The sequence below is a fragment of the Poecilia reticulata genome, chromosome 8 (assembly GCF_904066995.2).
Source record: "Poecilia reticulata chromosome 8, P_reticulata-male-v2, whole genome shotgun sequence".
NCBI classification, from domain to species: domain Eukaryota; kingdom Metazoa; phylum Chordata; class Actinopteri; order Cyprinodontiformes; family Poeciliidae; genus Poecilia; species Poecilia reticulata.
The window spans coordinates 14,644,044-14,667,750 of NC_088837.1; the positions used below are offsets into that span (position 1 = coordinate 14,644,044).

The window sequence follows — 23,707 nt, forward strand, 5'->3', positions numbered from 1 at the left end:
TTTTCTTTTTAAACCAGATCTCCCACTATGAGCTTGCACAGCTTCAGACTCTCTTTTGCTCTTTCTCACACTGGCTGCGTTCCCTCTTTTCTCTCGCCTCCCATCTTTTCCCCTCCTGTTGCTTTCCTGCCGAGCGTGGTGTGGATACGCCCCTGCTTGGCTGCCGAGCCAACTCCAGACCCTGAGATTGCACGCAGGAGTCGGTGGATTGCATCACTGCCTGCGGGGGGAGAGCCCACAGATTTTGATTGAGAGGGAGAGGAGGGCGGTGTGTGTGCGCGTGTGTGTGTGGAAAACAGACGGCAGCGATAGACGTGGTGGGAGTCTGTGAGGAAAAGGAAAAGAAGAGAGCAATAGAAGGGAATGGGAATATAGCCTGAGAAAGTGAAGAGGAAGTCAAGAGGGAGCAGAGATGAGGCAGATTGTTCTTTTTTTTTTGTTTTTACTTGGAAGTGTGGGAGAACAGAGATGAAAGATGAGGAGTAAAGGTTGGAGGGAAAGTGTTCACCGCTGGAGGTGGAGAGGCCCATCGGAGTTACAGGATTTTAAAATAAAGCAGTTTGGGGATGGCTTCTCTTCTCTTCTCTTCTCTTCTCTTCTCTTCTCTTCTCTTCTCTTCTCTTCTCTTCTCTTCTCTTCTCTTCTCTTCTCTTCTCTTCTCTTCTCTTCTCTTCCTCATGCTGCGCTAACTGCATCCTGCCGTTTACCACCCTACAAAACGGGGATGTTGTGAAACGCCCCACGTTATTGTAACATTACTCATCGCCAATCTTCAAAGCCCTTGCAACCACTGTGCAAAGTGCTGCACACGTTGATGGATGGGATCGTTCTCCTGTGGACGCTGTCCTGAAATGCCACATACTGCGTTGCGGAAGAAGTTTTATTCCAAAAGTCGCTCTGTCTTTGGCTTCTTTCATCCACTTTGAAAAGCCATCCCCCCAGCATGATGCTGCCTCCACGCGTTGCTGTGTTACAATGTTAGTTTTCCTACCAAACATGGCATTTTAGATGTAGGCTAGGTTTTGTCTCACTTGGCCAGAGAACATCCTTTTCACTGATTTACATCAGTTTTTTTTTTTTTTTTTGATTTTTGACAAAATAAAAAACTTACATGGGTATGAATATTTTTGTGTGGCACTATAGATTCGGCTATACCAGAAAGGGTATGTGATCCGACCAGAGAATGAAAAGACACGTGACCGCATGTCCTCTCAGTCTGCACTCGTGTTGGACAGCATGTTCACTATGAAGGGCCAGAGAGAGAGAGACAAGCGAATTAAGTGCAGCTAGGGGAGTTTTCCCCTGCGCAGCAGCGTTTTCCAGCTAAATCTGCCTTTTCTGTTCATGTGTTCTGTCAAAGCATCTCGGAAGAATGTTTTATTGCAGAACTGATTGCTTTATGATCATGTTCTCTCCCGAGAGCACAGTGTTCTTTTTCTAATGACCTGGCGAATAAAAGAAGCACAAAGATCAAAAAAGCTCTTGCCAAACCATCCATCCGTCACTCAGGCCACCGCGTCGTGCCACAGGACGTACCCATCCGGGCAATAGGGCTTACTGACACAATGTGAAATCTCAATCAGGCTTTTTATAGACCATTCGTGTCCTGATCTCTCTATATGGCAGAGTAGAAATCTCTGAAAATTAAAAACGTGTGGTCACAACCGCTTGGCTTTTGTTTCTTGTGAAATTCTCTCCGTCTTCAAAGACCATAAAAAGTTGGTAGACCGTCGTGACACTGTCGCAGGTCTACTTTGTGTTTCGTTGACGTAGAAAGATAAGTGGCAATAACTCAAACACAATCCAGCTTTGGGTGATGTAAATGACTATGTAAAAATATACATAAAACCTAAAAAAGAATATTTAATGGCATAAAATAATGTTATGTAAAATAATTCCTTGGTAGGGAGCGTTTTAAGAAGAATGTGCTGCGTTTTCTGGAGTGTTTTTCTATTCAACAATTTCAAATTGGCATTTTACATCCATTTTTAGCATTGAAGCTAAAATCTAACATTTATGAAGTTTATCGATCTGTCATGAAAATATGCAGTATCATCACAGATTTTACTTTTCCTTTCTTACTGACTGACTGCTGGACCAATTCAACACATCTCAAACGCAGTCAGCTGCATTACGCATGCTCTCCTTCTTTCTCTCCCTTTGACAACAAACCGCAAACGCGACCCGCCCTCCTTGTTCGGCTGCTCCCTCCCTCCTGGCACCTTCCCTCCTTCCCTGCCTTCTGCCTGGAATTCCTCCGTGTCTGAAAGCTCTGGCTGCAGGCCATCGGTAGCTCACTCAGAAGCTTCCTGTTGCACTATTTTCTTACTTTACTAAACCTATCCCTCCCTTTTCTCCCCTTCTTTTACTCACTTTTTCTCTTTTTGAACCTCATTTGCTCCATTTTGTGCTAATTTATTCCTGCTTTCCTTATATAAAATCCTGAGAGAACTGGTGGCTGTTTTGGACTGCGCTAATGCAAACAGCTTTTTTCCCCCCCTCTGTATTCCGGGGCTCCACACACTGTTTTCCCTCAAAAGCCCTTTCCCTGGGGACTGCATGCGTTCTGCTATTACATAATACCGTCTAAGATTCAGTATGTTTGCAACGGGACCAAAAAAAAAAGACGATTGCAGGTTTAACTTAACGACATGAGCAGTAGAAAACTTTAAAGCTCTGTTAAGTTTCTTAGAAGATGTACAAATGAGAAATAATCATTTAATGCTCTAGTAAAGTGATTTGGGCTAGAAGCACACGAGAACAACCCACAATAGCCACAAATGTGAGTTTAAAAATTTAAGCGAAGAATACAAGGAAAAAGTCAAGAAAGAGAGAATGGGAGGCCCAAAGAAGGAGGAGTGAAAACTGAGGTTTCCTGTCTGAGGAGGAGGCTGAATAAGGATGACAAAATCCTGAAAAAGAAACCTCTCAGCCGTCCGACTGTGTGTGTTTGTGTGTATGCTGGGCGATCCTTGAGAGACGAAAGATGCGGGTGGGTTCATGTGCCCGCATAGGTGGGGTCCTTAGCGGCTATTACCTCAACCCACGTCAGTAATGACAGAAGAGGGAGTAAAAGAGTGACCTCATACGGGTCTGATTCCTTCAGTTTCTCAAAGTGAACGTAGTAATAATTCAGTATTAAAGTAACTCGCTTTGTTTGTTCATTGATAGTTAAACATGTGGATCCCAACTATAAAAGGTCAGGGGTCGCAACTTACCCACGTCTCGTTTATAACTTACCCAATCCTTGTACCTTGTTGGATGGAAGCGCAAGAAGCTTTTACTCTTTCCTTTTAAGTCCGTTGGTCTTATAGGTGCTACTGTTGACGACGTGGACCATGCTCTTTTCACACATTTAACAGTGTTTAGGAAGAAAATGTTCAGCTCTGCGGTGAGTCATGTCAAAGACTTAAGGGAGTTTCTCTGTTCACATCAGGCCCATTTCCTCTAAAGAAACCTTTTCAAGGAACTAGGGCAGCTTTTTGGGTCCCGGCATAAAGGTTTGAAAATGTATTAAATGGTCATAACTGCAGTCAAATGTGACTGAAGCTCAGTTATATTAATTCATTAATGAGGTGTCATTTCACTGATTTCTCCCCCCGCACCCCCTCTCCATCGCACCTTGAGATCCGGGGACGCTTCAGGGATTTACTGGGAGGAAGAAATCAGCCTAAGACGACTTTGTGTTTTCATAGTGTTGCTTGGATCAGTTGGCCTCAGTGCATGCGTGTGCATGTGTGTGTGAAAGGGAAAATGAGAGTGAGCGCTCAAAGAGCCCTGGGGAGAGATGGCTTACCTCCTACAGACCACCTCCCAGGGTCCCGGCAGGAGGGAGATTAAGTTACAGCCAACCTCTGAGGGGGCCGCGCAAAATCTGTAGACATACACATTCTTTCAAACCTCCTAAATACCGCTTGGAAAATAAAATATTGCACAATATGATTTTATACCCTGAAGCATAATCACCTTGTGGTTAACAGCTATGTTCTCTAAAGCAGACGGGTCTGAAACCTAACCCTCCCCGTTTCGATCTCCTCAGATCAGATCAGGTGAAAGATCAGGCCAGTCAGGGCTGGGTCAGCCTTGATCCGTGCGCTTTTAGCCCCAGAACACAGAGGTGTTGAAACACGCAGCCCTGCGTTTGACCTGATGCCCCTTCTATGCTGTCTCAGTCGTTAACCTGCCCGACTTTCATCCATCGTTGACCCAAACTTAACCCTCTAACACACACACGCACATGCACGGACCCAAGAGTCTTCAAAGGGACTTGTGTTTACAATTTCAGGACTCGGGTTGGAAAGATTTACATGAGGAGATAGATGATAACGCTCACTAAGAAGACACACACAAAACCTCCCTTTGAGGAATCTTCCTCCACCACTTCCTCCTCACCCTCATATATCCTCGCTGCGGCCCCTGCAATCTCCCCTTCTCTCCTCCCTCCCACTCAGCTGCTGTAGTCCGTGTTTACTCTGCGAGAGATTGAGAGAGGGCCCAGGGAGGGACAATGCTGCCTTTCAGAGACACTGCCGACCCCATGGCTGAGCGAGGAAGTCTGCATGGGGGCCAGCCAACACCCCTTCCTCAAACTTCACAGCCACCCACAGCAAAGCTTTACACACACGCGCGCGCGCACACACACACACACACATCTCACAAGCATGCACGGACAGAATGCCATAATCTTCCCTTGCCTGCATCGCTCCCACCCTCTGCTGCACGGCCCTATTTGTTACACTCTTTCTTACAAGCCCCTTCTCAGTGGATGCTGTTTCAAAGATTTAGCCAAAATCCTGGAAGTTCAGTCCAAGATCCACACACACATTGAGTCACTTCCCAGTCAGACTGACTGAGGGTAGGCAGAGGTGAAACACAACCGTGGGGACACTGGAGGCGTCTCCTCTGAGGATGATTGGGACTCACTAAGATAAGTTGAGTGTGAATAATAATAGTACAGCTTTTTTTTAAAGATGCTTTTAATGCATTCATCATATTTATAACGTTATTTTCAGTTATAAATCCAAATTAATGTGGGTGAATGTTTGTTTGTTGCTATGTTCTACGTATTCCGTAGCAAAATTCACATACTGCACATCAATGTTGAATACAGTATCCTCACAGTGAAACACAGTGGTGGCAGCACCATGCTGCGGGGAAGCTTTTTATCAGCAGGAACAGGGAAGCTGCTTATATACAGGAAATTCTTGGAATAAGCTGCCAGAGGCTGCAGAAGACTTGAGACTGTGGTAAATATTCATTTGACACAGCCAGAAGTGGAATGGAGGGTTTAGATCTAATCATATTCAGGTGTTCAAATGGCCCAGTCCAAGTCCCGACATAAATCCAATAGAAAAAAACTTGAAATGCTTTCAACGCAGATTGATTTTATCCAGCAAAAATCTTAGTCTGAACACTTGCAACTGTCGAAAAGCCAAAGTAATACAACTATTTGATGCATCTGTGCATGGGAGGTCAGTGTTTATTTGATCAGCTTTCCATAAACTCACATGAAAAACTTTTATAATTAAGCAGTTGCCAAGGATTTTGATTTTCAAAGAGATTTGAGACATTGTTCTAAATAAGACAATACAACAAAACCTCAAATATTACACAATCTGTAGACTCTTATAAATAGCTTATGTTACCAGCTCTCACATCCGCAAAAGATATGTAGCCAAAACACACAAACAAGTAGTTCCCCGCAGAATTTATGCCGAAGAAACTAATTACACTCATCAGACCTGTCTAACTGCACCTTGATGTTCCTCTGTCTTCTGTTACAGCGCAACAAATATCAGTCGCAACATATTCACTGATCAAACGACTGTGCTCTCTGGTGACACGTGCTCAGCTGGAAAAGTGACAGGTTGTTTGTTTTTAACACATCATGCTCTTTCTCGTGTTTTCATCTGCTAAAATTGATCCCAACTGTTGGCAACATGGTGTGCAAACATGAAGGCTACGCAATGTTTAGATTCCATCCTTGCGAAGAACACGAGCGCCTATTTTTGCTGTAAAATCAAACTGATAGATAGCAGCACAATGCAGCTCTGTGTATATACACACTCTGCTTCCCTGTTTGCACCCCTTATGAGTTATCATCCTCTTATCTTTGGCCTACGGGGGTCTCTGGACCCTCTCGTAATCCCCCGTGTACGGATAAGCATGTGCAAGCTGAGGCCATCGCTTGTTGGGATGGTGAACCTGCTAACCTCCATGCTCCATGCCTCCCAGACATAAGGCCCGTCGTCTCATGTGGCTCCCGGTCAGTCGCTCTCAAAGCCCACCATTCACGGCAAACCGTGGCCCGTATGAGTCTGTGTCAGCATTTGTGTGAAGGAGAGAGGAAGGACACACGAATTTGTGAAATTATGGCTTGATTAATTACTTCTGTGCATGGATGGATTTATTCGAGTGCCTGGCTTAGATGTGTATCAGGATGTAGGGCTGCACGCCTGTTTGTTGCCGTGTCATGAAGAGGCTTTTGAGGGGATGTGTCCGTGTTTGTTTGGTGAGGTGGAGCAGTGAACCCTGAAGCGTTGCCCTCTGAGGTTTGGGCTTTAAATCAGCAATTGCAGCTCTAGTACAGCCTGGATGGGTTATGTAGAAAACCTCTTCTGATTATTAGAGAACAGAATCACCTCTTTATGTTAAGTCAGTGTGCCCTAAATCATGGGATTTATTGTTATATATTCATATTTAATTAAAGTCTTGTAAAAGTAATCTCACCTCTTGAAAATGCTCCCATTTTTTTTAGCATGGTAAAGCCACAAACGTCACTGTGTTTTATAGGAATTTTATATGATAGAGCAACACAAAGACGTAGAAAACACCTTAATATTCGTTACAAATCAAAACTGTGAATGTTTGGCACATTTGATCTGACTTATTGTCACATTTGTTTGAATTTGATACAAATCTTTCACAGAACCACCTATTCTTTTGGGATACATTTCCTTTCTTCTTTCCACAACAACTCAAGCTAAGTCAGATTCAACAAAGAGCATTTGTGAAACATAGATTTATAAATTCTGCTTCAAATTATTAACTTATTATCTCACATATTAACATTGGGGTTTGATTGGGGATTTTGCTCTGCTGGAAAGTGAACCTGTGTCCCAGGCTTAGTTTTTTTCTTTCGCTTTCGTTAAGAAGTTTATTTCGTGTGGTAGTGGCAGCATCATGGTGTGGGGTTGCTTTTCTTCTGAAGAGCAAGGGAAGCTAGAGTTGAAGGGAAAAGTGTTTAAGCTAAGGAACAGCCTCCCCATAACATGATGCCACCACCACTGTGTTTTACTGTAGGAATTGTGTGTTCAGGGTAATGTTGCACCCCTGTTCTCTACGCAGACCGAAAGGTTTCATGTTTCCACATTTTAAATGGCCTGTAATGGCAAACAATTATAATAAAGAAACACACTGGACATTGTGATTCTAACATGACATAATGTGAAAAAGCACAAATTAACATTATCAAGGAACTCTAAATGTCCCGCGGCCTAGGAAGAGGACGATTAAAGTCCCAAATAACAGCAAGGCCTCTGGCTGGGTTCAGAGGTCAGCGTGCTCAAGAGCAGGGAGGAGGTGAACTGAGCGGGTGCAGCTGGAGCTGAAGGCCTGCGGCGTTGGTGGCTGGTCTCAAAGGTCCAAGTTGGAAGGTGGACGTGGGGGGGTTGTTAGGATGGGTTACTCTGGTGGAGGGCCTGATGCGACGGTGTGTAAAAGGCCAGCAACCGGCCACGGGGTGAGGTGAAAAAGGCCCAGCGGAGGGGGCGACCATCTGGATCGGATTGTAGAAATTCCTCAGGAAGAGTGTGAGAGTAAAGGTCAGGGTGGAAAAAGAGAAGGGGGTCACCGAGTCCTCATCGTGTGTGTATGTGTGTGTTTATTTTTCTTTCTCAGTGTTTCAGATTTTGATTGTGGTCGGTTTGCCATTGTTGGAGAGTGCTCCCTGCCCAGTGGGGTTGTGGAATGTGAGATACTTTTTAAACAAAGTTCATGTGGGAAAAAGTTGCAGGTGTGGGAACCTGCCCTCTGCTGTCTGACGCAAACAGTCTTGGACTGTCGAATTTCTTCACGTTAGTTACTAAGAGATGTGACAATAGACTGATCTCCAAAAAGTCTTCATCCGTTTGAAAATGATATATGGTTTCCTAAGTTTTTTTTTTCTTTTACAACTAAAAATATGAAGTATATAAGCGTTGAAAGTGCGACTCCTTACCTCACTCCCTGTTTTTGCAGTTGGGAGGTCAGCCATGCTGTCGTTGGACGAGCCCCTGGACCTGAAATTACCTCGGAGGGCAAACGGGAAGGACAGGGGAACCCGCTCTCCTCTTCTCTCACCGCTGCATCCCAAGCGGGTTCGCCAGCTGCATATGACGGATGATGGGACAGCAATTATAGAGCCCGCTTCACCTGCATCTCCACACTCAGGTAGGTGGTAACCAGGCGATACCAGAAGCAGACACACTGATGTTGGCTAGTTTATAAGCCACTTCTGCACAAAACTGATGGAAATAACAGTGAAGAAAAAGCTTAAATCGATACTTAAATTGAAAAAAAAATAACTTAAAACCTAGAGATAAAACCTTTATCCCCCTGAAACATACCATATGTTCAATCCATGACATAGGATTGAACAGGTCGAACTTTAGAGAGATCACTGGTCATCTTCTGTGCCAGACTGAGCTCTGAATCCTATCTGAAAAAAGCTGTCAGATCATTTCTCTGCAAATGGTAAAACCAACAAAGTGAAAATTTTATACACAGTGGGTCCTAATCCGCTGGTGGTCAGGTCTACAACAACGGTCGTCCTGTGAGTCCAGTGTCCCTGTAACAGATATCTCAAGAGTGACATCACTCCAACACAAGTATACTTTCTCAGGTGTGCAGGTGGTCCCTTACGACCGGACCGACACCCCGACGCCCCCCGCGGTGGACCTGAGCATGTCTCCCTCCTCCCGACACACCCCCAGCTCTCCAGAAATGAGCAACGGCAGTTACGTTCCCTCAGGCGTGAGTATGACATGACATGCAAGTTCCTGCAAACACTCCGATGCAGGACAACTCAGCGATTCCACATTTTCTCACATTACTACAAATACAAACCACAAGCTTTCAACATCTGGCCCGCATTGTTCAGCCTGTCATCTGAAAATGGAAAGTGTATGGCACAGCGGCATGTTCTGTGTTGCCAATTCAAGTTCACATCAAAATTCAAAAATACTGTACTTTATTATTTGTTTTATAGATCCTCTCTGTCCAATCTGACTGAGCTTGAACCATTTTTGCACAGATGTAATTACAGCTAAAAATACTAGCAGCGGTAATTACAGTTAATTGTTTTTTTAGAAAGTATTGACTAATTATGCAAATTTTTTTGATGAAATACACTGAAATGTTGTAATACAACAAACTGTGAGAAAGTTTAAGCAGTGTCAATATTGTACAATTTTTAGGGCACTGTATGCCGTCTGCACTCAAAGTTTTACACTCTCCTTCTGCAGCCTGACTCAGGATGTTTGAGTCATCAAATCAGGGGCAAAATCAAGTCGTGTCACACTGTCACAGGGGAATTCAATTATGCAAGGTTAGGGAGGCCTCTGTCCATGAGAGGGGAAGGGAAGCTCTTATCAAACACGACTTGTGTCCCCAACAATTGCCTTTGTCTGTGCAACATGCACTCAGTGGCCCCGTTGGTATGTTTTGTGTGTGTGTGTGTGTGTATGTGTGGGTGTGTGTGTGTGTGTGTGTGTGTGTGTGTGTGTGTGTGTGTGGGTGTGCGTGCGTGTGTGTGTGTGGGTGTGTGTGTGTGTGTGTGTGGGTGTGCGTGCGTGTGTGTGTGTAATCAGATTTAAGACAAAACTACGGCCACGCAGACCTCATGCCGCCTAATTCAATTTCACCGCAATTGAATTGAATTGCTAAGGCAGTTAAACCATCCAGTACCCCTCTGTGTTTCACCTAACCCCCTGAGCCTACCGCTACATCCTTATTCTTAGATAAACCTCCATCACTCTCTCTTTCTTGCAGTTTCTCACGCTTTTACCATAAGGAAAACACTCACTTCATTCTTGCAAAGAAAAGCACAATTCCCTCCACATTGGAAATTAGAGTGTGTGTGTGTGTGTTTCCAAGATTTTAGATTTTTAACTTGCTTCACTGAGATATCTGCTTTTTGCTTGAGCAAGGCTTCACTGCAGGTTACTCTAAGCCTGTGCATTAGCTCTCTGAGGCTCAGTGAGTCTCTCCGCTCTTCTGCAGAGGTTGGGGATATAGTGGGGTTTGCAGCGGGACACCACTTGAAGAAAACGGAATGGGTTATCAGTTTAGTGGCTTTTTTTTTGGCTTTTTATTTTTACTGGCGATCAAGCCCACATTACCTGTTTTTCGGCAAAGTATCCCCATGCTCCTCCTAATGTGAAAAATATCTTAAATTATGTCCATGTAGGATTATCTCAAAATGGCAAATTTAGAAAAATCCAACCATTTTTAATGCATAAAATAATTGGTACCACACGTTTGCCAATAGAACAGTTTTTAGTCCTTGCCTTTAACATTTCACAAAGTAGCATAGAGGCAGGGATTTTTAACCAATCCTCTGCATAATTTCTCTGAGCTGCTCTGTGTTGATAAACAGCCCATAGTATCATAGATCCTCCGCCTTACTTAAGTGTGGGACTGACATTTTTCTCTTTCATACAACACCAAACACACTTGGAGTTTTTGTTGCAGAAAGGTTCAATCTTATCAGAAAATTCAGTTCTAGTTACTTAAAAAAACTTATCAGCCTTTCTCTCTCTCTCTTTTTTTTTCTTTTTTTTTTTACTGTTCATCAGAATTCTCACATCTCGCAGGCGTTTCAATTCTTTGTGCCAATTGGTCCTGGAGCAGGACTTCACCTGCCATCCTCTATGTTCATTGGCCAAACGAGTGACAAGCGGGCTTCTCCTGACCTTTCAGCGGATGAACAACTTGCATGTCACTGGAAAAAGGTAGACAAGAGTTGGAGTTTGATACTGAGAAACCTTTATCACCTCTTACGGTTTTCATAGAATGTTTTTCCTCCTTTAGTGCCACCTGCTCTTTGACTCCCTACAAGATCTTGTGGACCATGTCAACGACTTCCATGTGAAACCTGAGAAGGATTCTGGGTACTGCTGCCACTGGGAGGGCTGTGCTCGCAAAGGAAGAGGGTTTAATGCCAGGTGATGAAATCATTCGTTGAGGTCTTATAAGAGCGCATCAGATGTTCAGTGTTAAAAGCGACGTTTTACGTTTCTTTTTTGCTTGCAGGTACAAAATGCTCATTCACATACGCACTCACACCAACGAGAAACCACACCGTTGTCCCACCTGCAACAAGAGCTTCTCACGCCTGGAGAACCTCAAGATACACAACCGCTCGCATACAGGTTTGTGTTTGGCTTCCAACTAGCAATAAAGCTAAAATACAAAAAAAAAAATTAAATCACCTAAGACAGTGTTTGATATACAGCTAAAGATATAATTATTTTTCAAACGTTTTCTTTTGCAGTCATAAACTACATTAAAAAAAATTACCTTCAAATATCAGAAGATATTATGTACCAAGAAAGGACGTAAAAAAAGCAAAACAACTCATGTTATACCTGAGAAACTTCATGGCGGTCAGTCTTTAAGCGCAGCTGTCTTACATGTCTTAGATGTCGCCCTAGTTTAACACATCTGAATCAAATGCACGGTTTATTAGCAGACCTCTGAAAAGATAAGTGACATGCTGCGGAGGCAATTAAACTATTTGAATCAATTGTGTTGGATCAAGCAGACATCTTAGACCTGAAAGACATTGTCAGTGAAGGACTGGAGCTACACATCCCTACTAAACGTTCACAAAAAATATGGTAGTATCTTATATTTGAGAGAGTTGAGGGCTCCATGGGCTCTTTCTGTGTCAGCAAAGGTCGATTGTGATTATTTTCTTTTCCACACTCAGAATTTTTGAATTTCTGGCACTTAAACGCAGTGATATTTGATGTTTATTATTAGAGTGTGAAGAAAGCATTTCTTAAATGTATTTTTTTTAGGACGTACATAAATTCTCATGTGGAAAATCTTTCCCCTCTTCAGGTGAAAAGCCCTACATTTGTCCTTACGAGGGTTGCAACAAGCGCTACTCCAACTCCAGTGACCGCTTCAAGCATACACGCACACATTACGTAGACAAGCCCTACTACTGTAAGATGGTAGGCTGCTTGAAGCGCTACACAGATCCCAGCTCGCTGCGGAAGCACATCAAAGCGCACGGCCACTTTGTGGCTCAGGAGCAGGGCCCCCCAAGCGGGGTAGGCTCTCTGCTGAAGGGAAGTCAGAGCGGAGGACCTTCTGGCGCTGGCAGTAAGGACTCAGAATTGCCCTACGTCAGCGGAGCTCACATCATCATTCCCAGAGCAGCTGCCGCTCTGCTGGGAGGCCACACCTTGCAGGGCGTAGGCGGTAGCCTTCCCTTGTCCCCTCTTAGCCCAAGGCCCCTGGACCTCACCACGCTGGGGAGCCCCAATTCGTCTCCAGCCAGCCTAGGAGGCACATCCATCTTGTCCTTTAACGGCTCCCCTCTGGGCCTGGCTAAGGCCCCTTTACTTTCCTCTGCCTTCCCTTCCTCGGCCCTTGGCCTGCCAATGGTTCCAGTACTGGGCCCCACTTCAGAGCACCGGCCCCACCGCCACCAGGCAAAGAGGGGCAGAGGAGATGAAGCAGAGGATGAGATGGCTGGGAGGGTCCTAAACCTCTCCACAGGTGGGTCTCATGATCCCCTATCCTGGGTGGTCATTCCCCCCGGCGCTGTGGTGCTCAAGCCAGCTGTGGTTAACTGATACAAACACACGCACACACACACACACTCTCTCTATCTCACACACACATTCCAGAAGAGCTCAGGGGGTTGATGCCATAGTGAGGGTGTGGGATGTCAAAGGTGACATGGATTGGCTTGAACAATCAATTCCAGGCAATGCATTGAAAGGTAGGAGTTTGGAAAAAGACACACTTCACCTCACACGATTTAAGAAAACAACGCAAGCCTCTTGTATTGTTGAAGAACTAAACTTGAGGCCCAAGATCTGTGTTCAGGAATATGTACGGTCCTGGATTTGTATCACAAAGCCTTAAAACAAGGCTCCTCTTTGCTTTCTTATTTTATACTTTACTCATTCTGGCTGGTTCTGTGGAAAGGGACCGTAAACGTGACAGTCTTAGTGCTCTGTGTTTTTTAAAAAATGTCCTCCTTCATCATTGAGTATTTATATGACTGTACTTTGACAAGAGTGCCTCCAGCTTAGTGCTGAGGTACGGTGGCTCGCAAAAATATTCACACCCTTTGACGTTTCACACATTTTGCAACAATACAACTACTCCCAGGCATTAAGCGGTTCAGATTTACACAAAAGTAACCGTGTTGCAAATGAAAAACTAAAAGTGTGACGTATTTCTATTCAGCCCCATTTACTTTGATTTTCCAGTGCAACCAAGTACAGCAGTATAAACACAGCTGTTCTGTGGAGGCCTTTTAGTAGAGTTTTATGAAGACCAACTAGCACAAGACAGAGATAAAATGACTAAACCATTCTTGTGTTAGGATGGTCCAGTCAAAGAGGTGACAAGACCTTAAAACGTATGTTCAAGGTAGATACAATGTATTACTATGCAATAAATTGCGTTGGTTTCCATTTTTAAAAAAAAAAGAAGTTTTGTTGTTTAAAGACAAAATGTTATGAAGCTTAAGGGGTTTGAATGCATTTTGCAAGGCACTGCAGGCACCACAAAAGGAAGCACTCAGACACACGCATGTAATAGAAAGATGTTTCAAATGTTGTGAACATTTGAAACATACATTTGACAAACTTGCCGAACCAAAGCAAGTGAACTTATTACGTTTTATACTTCATTTAAGCAGAGCGCTTAACAGTGTCGACTTATAGTATTGAAACCTCAGAACTGCTGCTAAATTTTCCTGCTCCTCCTGCTTCATAAACTGGGCGAGAGCACTTTTGACAATCCGTCCCCGGTCTTGTGGAGGAGTGATGAACACAGACCAGGCCGGGGGCCGAACGAACAGACAAACGGTGGTTAAGCCACCTTGCAATGACCAACCATTACTTCCTCTCTTTTTTTTTTCCACAAGTGAAACTTAAGGCACTGGTTTGTCTGACTCCCCCTACTGGCGGGACGCGTCACAACCTCCCGACTCACAAAAACCAGCACTGTTCAGCTCCTGGATTGTCCAGCTGCTTTACTGTAATTCAATCAACGGGGCCGGGTTGTGTATAAAAGGCCCTCAGTGGTGATAAACACTACAGTCTTGTATTCTTTAAGCTAAAATGACCCCAAACCAGCTGTGAAAAACAGGTGGTGGGCCTAGCTACATGAGATTCGACCCCAATAAGCTTCAGCTGTGAAAGAAAGAAAAAAAACAAAAAAACAACAAAGAGGGAATGTTCACGTTGTTCCACAGCGGGAGATGGGATACACTCAGTGCTGCCTACAGCTGGACTGACTAGTACGCCACACTATCCCAAACTGCCTCATTTCAGTCTGTCCGGAGGGGCAAAAAAAAAAAAAAAAAAACTTCTGGGAAACACTTCATGGTTCGATTAAGCAGTAAACATGCACTTACTAAAAACTACCATGTTTTCTAAAATGTTGTATTTAAAGAAAATAGCTCTTATTTCAGTCCCCTTACAAAATCCAGCTTTTTGTTGGGCGTTTCGTCAGACTTGTGTTGCTCATGAAAAAGAGGATGGGGAGCAGGAGAGGATCCTTAAAACTCAACAGACTGACATCTCTCCTCGCACTTCGCCACTCCTCCGTCTCTTTCGTCGATGTTTGATGACGCTGGCTGTTTTTGAGTGTAATTTTTCATTTTCAAAACTTAGGAGCATAACTTTTCAATTTGAGAGCAAGACATTTTATACTGTTGTGCTCCACTGCATAACTCTGCTCTGACATAAAAAAAAAAACTTGTTTGCTTAAAAAATACTCTACTCTTGCATCAAATCTTATTTTTGCAATCAGATTTGGTGCCTCTCGCACAAATATCTTACGCTCCATTTACACCTAAAGGCCAGTGATGTCAAAGTCTCACTTGTGATTCTATTGACTGTGAATGCTACCAACACTTTGTTCCAAGAGAAAGCAAAGAAAATCTAAAAGGTTTTTAAAGCATGAGGTGTAGGCTTCAAACAGGAGCAGAAGATAATTGTGCAAAAGGGAGGAAAGCAGATTATGCAAAAGCTTTTTTGTGCAGCTGAATATATTTATAAGCAGACATGATTATTTTCAAGTGCGGGAGCAGGGTATTAAATCAGGGCAGCACATTATCCGAAATCAAGAATTTCTGCTCTTAAACTGAAAATAGTATGCTCATATTTTTTTTTTGGCAAAAATCCCCTTGTAACTGTTTTATTTACCTGTTTCCATTTTATATTTTTGCCATTACTATGATTTTTTTTATTTTTTTTATTTGCAGATGTTCAGACGAGACATTTTCTTTGTGATGTTGAAGTAGCCTCTTGTGTTCTGCCATGGCTGCTCTACAATCGGGTTTCTGCTGCCGGGGATGAGTTTTGTGAAGGGGTTGAAGTTGGTGGGGAAACATTTTTTGGATGGCTTTCCAGAGTTGTAGTTTCCAACCCGAGGCTGGCACTTCAAACGGACGGTTAGATCAATCAGAAACATCAAAAAATGTACCTAAATTTTAAACTTGTGGAAGTTTAGTTCTCAGTTTTGTCATTTGCAAAAGCCACAAAGACCACTTTTTTTTTTTTTTTTTTTTACAAACAGAGGGTCAACTTTTTCGACTGATGGGCAGCTTGAGAGGAAAGAGAAAGGGTTGTAAGGATGAGAGAATGGACAGGGGAGCGATTAGGGTGGAGGCTGCATGCCAGCAGAGGAAAAAAAAAAAGCAACTTGCAGCCATCCTGGGCTGCCGCTCTCCATCTGGCTACCCACCCACCAAACGGCCCTCTCAGCTCTGAAGTCACCGGCTGTGCTGGGCCCACTGTGGCAGCCTCTCACAGAAATACCAGCCTGCAGAAAACTAGGCCACTGAACTCTTCCTGCCCCCTCTCTCTTCTGTGTTACCCATCTTCTTTAGATTAAACCCGTGGCTCAATTCCACCACCTCCTGGTTACAAAACATTCACCAAAGAACATCAAAGTACACCAAGAAGAATTAGTCTCACATTAGAGCAGAAATATGTTGGTAATATAACCCACTGAGGTTGTTTTGATCAGAATTCCTGCAGGTCTATTAAGACTAAATCGTAGGTAAATTGTATGGCAAGCAAATATACCATATAACCAAACCATACCACATCAAATTGCTAGTGTACATTCTATTATACTCTATTCATCTTAATTAAATTAAATTTGCTAATGACAATTAAACTGACATTTCAGCACTCAAAATCCTTAAAACCTGATTTAGAAAAGTTTAAGATGTCTGTTCCTTAAAAGTAAACATTTTACCGTTTAATATCCAAGCTTTGTATGTTACGCACTCAAACCATTCAACTACTAATGCTTAAAAAGTACACACTCATTTTGATGAGATGAAATTCTCAGTACGGACGTCGAACACGTCCATTACATGACAAATTGGCTTGCCATACAGGTCGCGCGACAAGGCTCCTTCCTAATAACGCCACCTCCACACAGTTTAGCTCAAGCTTCAGGTCAGGTATTGGAAATGAGTAGTGTGCCGTGTGAATGGACAAAACCTAGCATGTAACGTCATCAGAGAGAGGCTATAAGTAAGCCAGACGTGGTTTCCATGGCAACAGCAGCGCCAACAGATGCAGCGGGCCTCCTCTGCTGAAAGAGGCCAGGGACAGAGACTCAGCGCCGGCAGCAGAAATCTCAGCACGACACGGGTCCAAACGGGATCCACATATTTTCAATATTAAATAAGCTGTATGATCCATTAACCCTTTGAGCTCAGCCTGTAATAATCTGCACTCCCCACCTCCCCCCCTCCCTCAACTGTATACGTTTGGGGATGCTGTCACATTATTTTCCAACGTCTAAGCTGTCTTTGTGTTGTTTTTGGGAAATACTCGCTACAGGGTCTCAAGTGGGACTCTGTTTTCTTATCATTAAGCATTTTTTAAAAGTGGTACGGGCTCCTGGAGTTGTTACAAAATCCCAGATGCCAGGACACAAAAATGCCCCACATCAGAGGCTCGCTTTGCTGGAAGTGCCACAGTGTTGCACAAAGGGTTAATGATATGACTAAGGCCACAGGAGGCCTGTTCAACTTACGTTTTTTTTGCACATTTGTGAGATATTATGTCAGTATTTTAATTTTTCCAAGTGCCTTTTTTATTACAGGTAAATATAGAAGTTATACACTATATGAGAAAAAGTTATATGAAAATATATTTTTCCTGGCACCATGTTCTGTGGTTGAACATGCAGAATTTTAAGCGTTGTAAAAGTCTCCAATTGGTACAACATAGCGGTGTTCTCCTGTTTTAGAGGAATTTTATTACGATATTGATAATAATGTCAATGAAAACAAAAATGTTTAATAAAGTTGCATTTGATAAGTGTGCTTGTGTTATTTGTATTTTTTTACATTTCTACATATACTGTTTCCTTCACACTATAACAATCATCTTATCCTCGTTTACATTCAACAAAAAAAGCATTGTTACCTGAGTTTCCAACACTGCAGTCACAAACATTATTTTTACAGACACCTGCTGTCTATATATATATAAATAAAAGACAATAATTGCATATTGTCTAATGGGAATTCACTGCCACATACAAAAGACTAAAGAAAAGACTTTATTGGGTTATAATTTACATGGGAGATTGGGGGAAGAAACTAGAGGTCCAATTTTATCCTTTATGTTTCTGGATTTTGCTGCGACTGCTGGTTTTGTTCTTGTTTCTGAATATTTAGCTCCTCATCCAGACGCTCTTTAGCTCGCACCACCTGCAATGCAAGAAATCGACACATGAATGACCAGCAGCGGAGGATAAAGCAGCTAAAACACTAACACTGCAACTGTAAATAACAGAATAACTCAACCACCTGGTGTGAGGTGTGAGTCATATTTTCTTAGTGCAGAAATCTGGCATTTTTCTGAGGGAAAATAATTAGGAACATGGTGTACACATCTGCTTTAATACAAAACATGTTCCATCTTAAGATTTCACGCAGTAAAGGGGGAAAAAAGGAGAAAGCGAGGAAGGACACTAGAGAGGAAAATACACAACGAAGCAAGAATGACTAAGGAAGGATGAAAAATGACAAGGAAACAACAGGAAGGAGGACATGAGACAAAAAAAGGAAAGACAAAGAAGCAACAATTGGAAGGGCACATTGAAGTGAGGAGGGAACTAACGACAAGGAAGAAAAGACAAATAAGGAAAGAAAGGTAGGATACAAAAGGGCACAATGAGGAAAGGACAGAAGGGAGGATGAAAAAGGAAAAGCAGAGATGGAAGGATGCAAAAAAGGAAGGAGGGCACAAAGAAGAATCAAAGGAAGAAAAGAACAATAAGAAAGAAAGTAATAATGGTGCATGAAAAAGGAAAAATGGCAGAAGTAAAGACATGGTTTTTTTTAAACAATAAAACCAAACATGTCTGTCGATTTTAAACACAGGTCTACAGGCCAAAACCAATCAGATTTTTGAATGTGTGTGCAGGTTGTGATGTAGCAAATCAAAAGGACTAAAGGGTGGAAAACAACCAGAAAATTTATAAAAGCAATTTTCATAACTTTAAGACATCTGAATCTTGAACAAACTGTGGAAATAATGTTTTGAAGCAAATCTTACAAAATAATGATTGATTTGTTGCTGTGGGCCTCACAAGATTTAAACTAAAATGTTTTCTTTTTTTGCTGTTATCCAAAAGTACAACTAAGGACGTGACATCACACATTAAGGTTAATATTAACATTGTGATTTTATGTGAAAGAATAGACTACTCACTTTTGATTGCAGGTACAGTGAACCTCCCACTGACTTTTCATTGACTTTGAAAAGGTGTTCATAGCTCTGCAGGATATAAACAGTTCAGACTCAGTGTGAAAGCACTTTCTTTTTAAATGTAAAAACAGCAACATTAATAAAAAAAAAAACAAAAAAAAAAACACAATATTTGTTATATATTATCAGACTCATAATCAACCAACTTGATTATAAATAAAGTTAAACATTTACAAAATTGTATAATTTTAAAAGCTTTGAGTATTAGCATTCACTAGGAAAAACACATGACATCTGAAGTTAACCCTGATGTTTAAACCACAAGTTTCTTCACTACACTAAACTCCAAACCAGAGTCAGTGTTTCCAGGTCCAAGTCCTTCAGTGAGCGATCTGAGCGAGGTGCTGAAGTGTGGAACATTTATAAAAACCTGCCATACTGCGATTTAAGCATGTCAGTAAGGAGGACACAACGGTTCCTGGTTGTACCTTCTGAATCTCTTCAGGACTGAGCGTGGAGACGTTGAGGATTTGTTGAGCCTCCTGTAGACTCATCCCGGTGATGCTGGACACTGCGGCAGACTGCTGCCCGGATCGGCCCCTGGCCCGGGCTGCTGCCTGACTCGCTGGGAGAAGGAGACACAACAGAGATCCATCCTGAAGTGACGCTATGCCGAGAATCAGACTAGCAGAAAGATAGGTTGTTGTTTTGCAGAAACATGAGAGCTGCTTCTAACACTTGAATAAAACTCCAGTTTTTCCAGGCTGTGAAGAAAGAGACCCATGTCTCATTCAATTTTGCTACTGTCATGAATAAACAATGGTATGAAAACATCAACCAGGGGCAGCTTTTGTACATTATCATGATATTGCTTCTGGGTTGTTGTGCAACCTTTTACCCAACATGGCTAAGCGCCTTCTTGTCAAGGAAAAAGTGATAACTTAGTGGGCCTCATGTTGTCCATGGCACAAAAAGTCTCCAGACCCCAAACTCATGGAGAACTTGTCATTTTTCTAAATATATATGTTAAAGATCAGGATATTTGTTTTAGTCTTAAAACTTGCACCTCTTTAAAGATTCCTTAAAGGTTACAGATTCTTTTAAAGAGGTGTAATAACATTTTAATCAAATCCATAACGGCAGACGTCAGGCTCAGGACAACAGAAGCATAAATACCTGCATACTCCTGTTGTAAAGCCCGGGCAAAAGCTCGTCCCACCACCTGAACACCCATCACTACGATCTGAGCGAGGTATTTAGCCTGAAAGTGTTCAGATTAAAGCAGTTAATAGAGTCAGTTTGTGACAAAAACACAGAGACAGAACTCAACACACAAAAACATTAACCGTCTTATTACTGAAGCTCTTTTGAAATGCATTAGGTTCGTTATGTAGAGCAACTTAAGAACACAGTAGCACTAAAAAAAACACCTTATTTCACCACGACATATTTTAGAGTTAACGCTGTACATAATCACATGAGGCCTGGCAAAAAATAACATGTTCTTACCATTTTTACGTCGCTATACAGCTTACACAGCCGATGTGCCGACTCCTGTTGTCACACATGCACATTGAAGGTTACAGAAGCGTCATAGTTCAAGGAAGATCGACAACTAAACATTCAGGACGAATCATCTTGGTGGTACGTTTTAAACATCGCCCTCTGCTGGGTGGGAGGGATGAATGCAGCGTCGCACCATATTCGGTGACCATCAACTGTTGTGACTCCAGAGGGCGCTGCTGAGAAGCAGCACTGAAATTCAGTAACATATACGGCTGTATTAATTTAAAGCCGAAAAATGCACAAATTGATAAAACTAAATTATGTGAATATGAGCCACTGGCTTGAGAAATTACTAAGATAGGTGTTACCTATCTTAATGAGAGCATACTAACCCTCACAGCAAATTATTTTAAGGCTAACTTGATAGTTTTCACCGTTTAGTATGTATTTAGGGAAGCAAAGAGTCCAATCGGACATTCTATGTCTATCAGCATGCCTGTCCATCCGTGTGTTATGACCATCACAAACTCCAAATAAATAATTATTTTAAACCTTTTATAAATAAAATTAAGAAGAATGTGTCATGCATTTGTATTTAACCCATTAAACTTTTTTTTTTATCATAATAGGATTGTGAAGCAAATTTGAAAAAATCCTGAAAAAAAAAAAAAACATATAAGAGGCTGCAAATGTCTTGAGACATTGGTGGAGTTTCACCTTGACTCAGGGAACTGAACGCAGGCCACACTTAAAATTTTGACTCAAATTTTTTCAAAAATAAAATACAGTGAAGTTTGAGGCTTTAATGTAAGATTGATGAGATAACTAAGAAACTATTTTTGTCTGATGTGCATTTATCTAGTTTGTCATGAATGCAGCAGCATTGCTCAACACATTAAGTACAGAAGATAAGAGTTCATATGGTGTTTATTGCAAGACAGTTTTTGAAAAAAAATCCACAAACCATTACTATAAAAACAAAACCACAATGATATACGCTATATAAAAACAAAGCCCAGAACCAGTTAATCCAATCTAAACATACAACAGACCTTTAAAAATCACAAGCACATACATCCAGTGACATCCACCGTACATGTGTTCAACATGACGAGCAGGAAAACGCACGGCTGATTTGGCCGGATCACATCAGTCATTCTGAGGATGTAAACAATGTTGTTGGGTCAATAAATGGTTCTTAATGACTCCAACGCGGCCCTGAGTGACGATTACACAACGATGGCTTCACTCTTAAGTTACTAACACTGTGCTGTTTGCCTAATTAATACCATTCAAGGGGTATTTATTCCCCAAACTGTTAGAATATTAACAAGGGTTAAAGTTAAAAACATTAGACTACCTTGCAAACAAAGAGGAATGATCAAGTAAAAGCACAAAAATCCCAATTCCCCCCCCCTCATACAAACATTCCTTAATGGTTAAAAAGTTAATCAAACCCATTAACTTGGACAAATACACAATATCTACCATCTATCAACTGTATATCAATTTATGCTTAAAAAGAAAAGGAATCTATAGTTCCTAACATCAGAGACTCCCCTGACCCTGTTGTGTCCTTAAGTTTAAGGTGGCATCTGGTGCTGAAGCTCAAACCTGTTACAGTAACTGTGATTTGCATGATCATACTGGAAGACAATCAGTCTTAAGAACTTGTGCTGTTATAGTGGGCAATTAGAAAGCAAAGCAGTGGTCCCATGTCGAACCAAACATTCAAGATTTTATTTAGATCTACAAAATAAAAATGTGCCATTAAAAGATAGGAGAAACTAGCCTTAATTCTACGCTGTTTATTTAAGAGAGTTAACTGGTTATACGATTGGCTGCAGATTTATTCACATTTTCTGATTTGTTACTTTACTGTTGTGTGATTTTATATGATTATCTCATCAAATAGATGAATCCTTTAAAGATATACCAATGAAGACATTTGCTGGCACCCCTGGTAAAAATGTGTAGAAAGCATAGCGTAATCTCAAAATGAAAAAAAAAGGGGAATCAGAGCTTTCAATATTCGTACAATTAATCAGAAAAGGAAGATTTTACATTTGATCTTGTATAAAAAGCAAATGCTGACAGATTGTGCTTTCCAAGAGGAGATCATTTCTTCTATATGTCCCATTATTTGTTAAAGCAATTATTTTGTAAAATAAGATGTTTCTCCCATGAAATAAGTATATTAAAATGAAAGGTTGTATTTTTTTTCTTTGAAATTATGGCACTAAAACTCAAGATTCATTTATATTCAGGTTACATTTTTACCAAGGTGCCGACACTTATGTTGTCGTCTGTACAGAGAAGACAAATATTTTAAGCTCAAACTGAATGTGGGATTTCCTGCAGAGAAGTACTAAAAATTATGGAAGTTTAAATTACACCATATGAGTTTTTATGTAATGCATTGTTTCTCTTATTCGGTAGGCTGCGGTGTTTGTTTTCCCCAGGAGATTGTCCGGGTGATGTGTTCAAACGCGAATGGCAAAATAACTCGAGCTGTCCTTTCCTCTCTGCCGTTGGCACCATGACTTGAAGCAAAGCCCGGATGATGGCATCCTCTTCAATCATCCTGAATAAAAGGGAGGCAAGAATGAGATCACTAAAATCAAAAAAAAAAACAACAAAAAAAAACTGCCATCATTTCTTGATTGGAATGAAAAGAAATGTTAAACTTCAGTCCGCTCAGTTTACATTCATTTGATTTCCTGAATACATTAAACTGTGACTTCAAGTTAAGAACACAACTAATGCAAATACACAAACTTCAGAGATAATATTACAAGAAAAAAAAACAATAAACAAATACAGTTACTGGAAAAAAAGAATTTACGTCACTTGAACTTAAATATTTTGCTGCACTTCAGCCAAAAGTGCAAAATATTATCTTGAGATTTTATGTGGTAAACCAACAGAAAGTAGTGAAATTTTTGTGACATGTATTTTTTTAAATACACAAACATGAAAAGCACAACAAGAATCCAGCTACTTTTTAGAGAACAAGCAGCATCACGAAAACCAAGGCACAGCAGACCGGTCAGGTAGTAACTTTAGGAGATGCTTAAATCAAAGTTAAAGCAGTTAAAAAAAAAAAAAGGTATTAATACAGGGGCCTGAATACCATTTAACTCTTCTTCCAGTTTCTTTTTGAAGTCTGTTTGGCTGTAAACACAACAGTTTGACCTCAGTCACATGAAATAAGTCTAGATTTT

The 23,707-nt window shown here is 41.5% G+C and overlaps 3 protein-coding genes across 4 annotated transcripts in view; 1 reads left to right on the top strand and 2 right to left on the bottom strand.

Moving 5' to 3' along the window:
- Window positions 1-17,582, top strand: part of glis2b (GLIS family zinc finger 2b) — a 29,622-nt gene extending 12,040 nt beyond the window's left edge. Inside the window, exons 2-7 of the mRNA XM_008416700.3 lie at window positions 8,239-8,430; window positions 8,882-9,012; window positions 10,836-10,991; window positions 11,071-11,204; window positions 11,293-11,411; window positions 12,106-17,582. Coding sequence (XP_008414922.2) covers window positions 8,253-8,430; window positions 8,882-9,012; window positions 10,836-10,991; window positions 11,071-11,204; window positions 11,293-11,411; window positions 12,106-12,848 — 1,461 coding nt within the window. The 5' untranslated portion in view covers window positions 8,239-8,252 and the 3' untranslated portion in view covers window positions 12,849-17,582. The remainder of the gene's footprint in view (window positions 1-8,238; window positions 8,431-8,881; window positions 9,013-10,835; window positions 10,992-11,070; window positions 11,205-11,292; window positions 11,412-12,105) is intronic.
- Window positions 17,583-17,810: 228 nt separating this feature from the next.
- Window positions 17,811-20,826, bottom strand: pam16 (presequence translocase associated motor 16). Its single transcript, XM_081610028.1, has 5 exons — window positions 20,487-20,826; window positions 20,154-20,238; window positions 19,466-19,602; window positions 18,981-19,046; window positions 17,811-17,974 (listed from the first exon to the last, which is right to left on the bottom strand). The coding sequence occupies exons 1-5, from the start codon at window positions 20,487-20,489 to the stop codon at window positions 17,885-17,887; spliced, it is 381 nt and encodes a 126-aa protein (XP_081466154.1). The 5' UTR covers window positions 20,490-20,826; the 3' UTR covers window positions 17,811-17,884.
- Window positions 20,827-21,392: 566 nt separating this feature from the next.
- Window positions 21,393-23,707, bottom strand: part of coro7 (coronin 7) — a 109,591-nt gene continuing 107,276 nt past the window's right edge. For both annotated transcript variants that reach the window (XM_081610025.1, XM_081610026.1), the window contains one exon: window positions 21,393-23,067. In XM_081610025.1, the coding sequence (XP_081466151.1) occupies window positions 23,059-23,067 (9 nt within the window). In that variant the 3' untranslated portion in view covers window positions 21,393-23,058. The remainder of the gene's footprint in view (window positions 23,068-23,707) is intronic.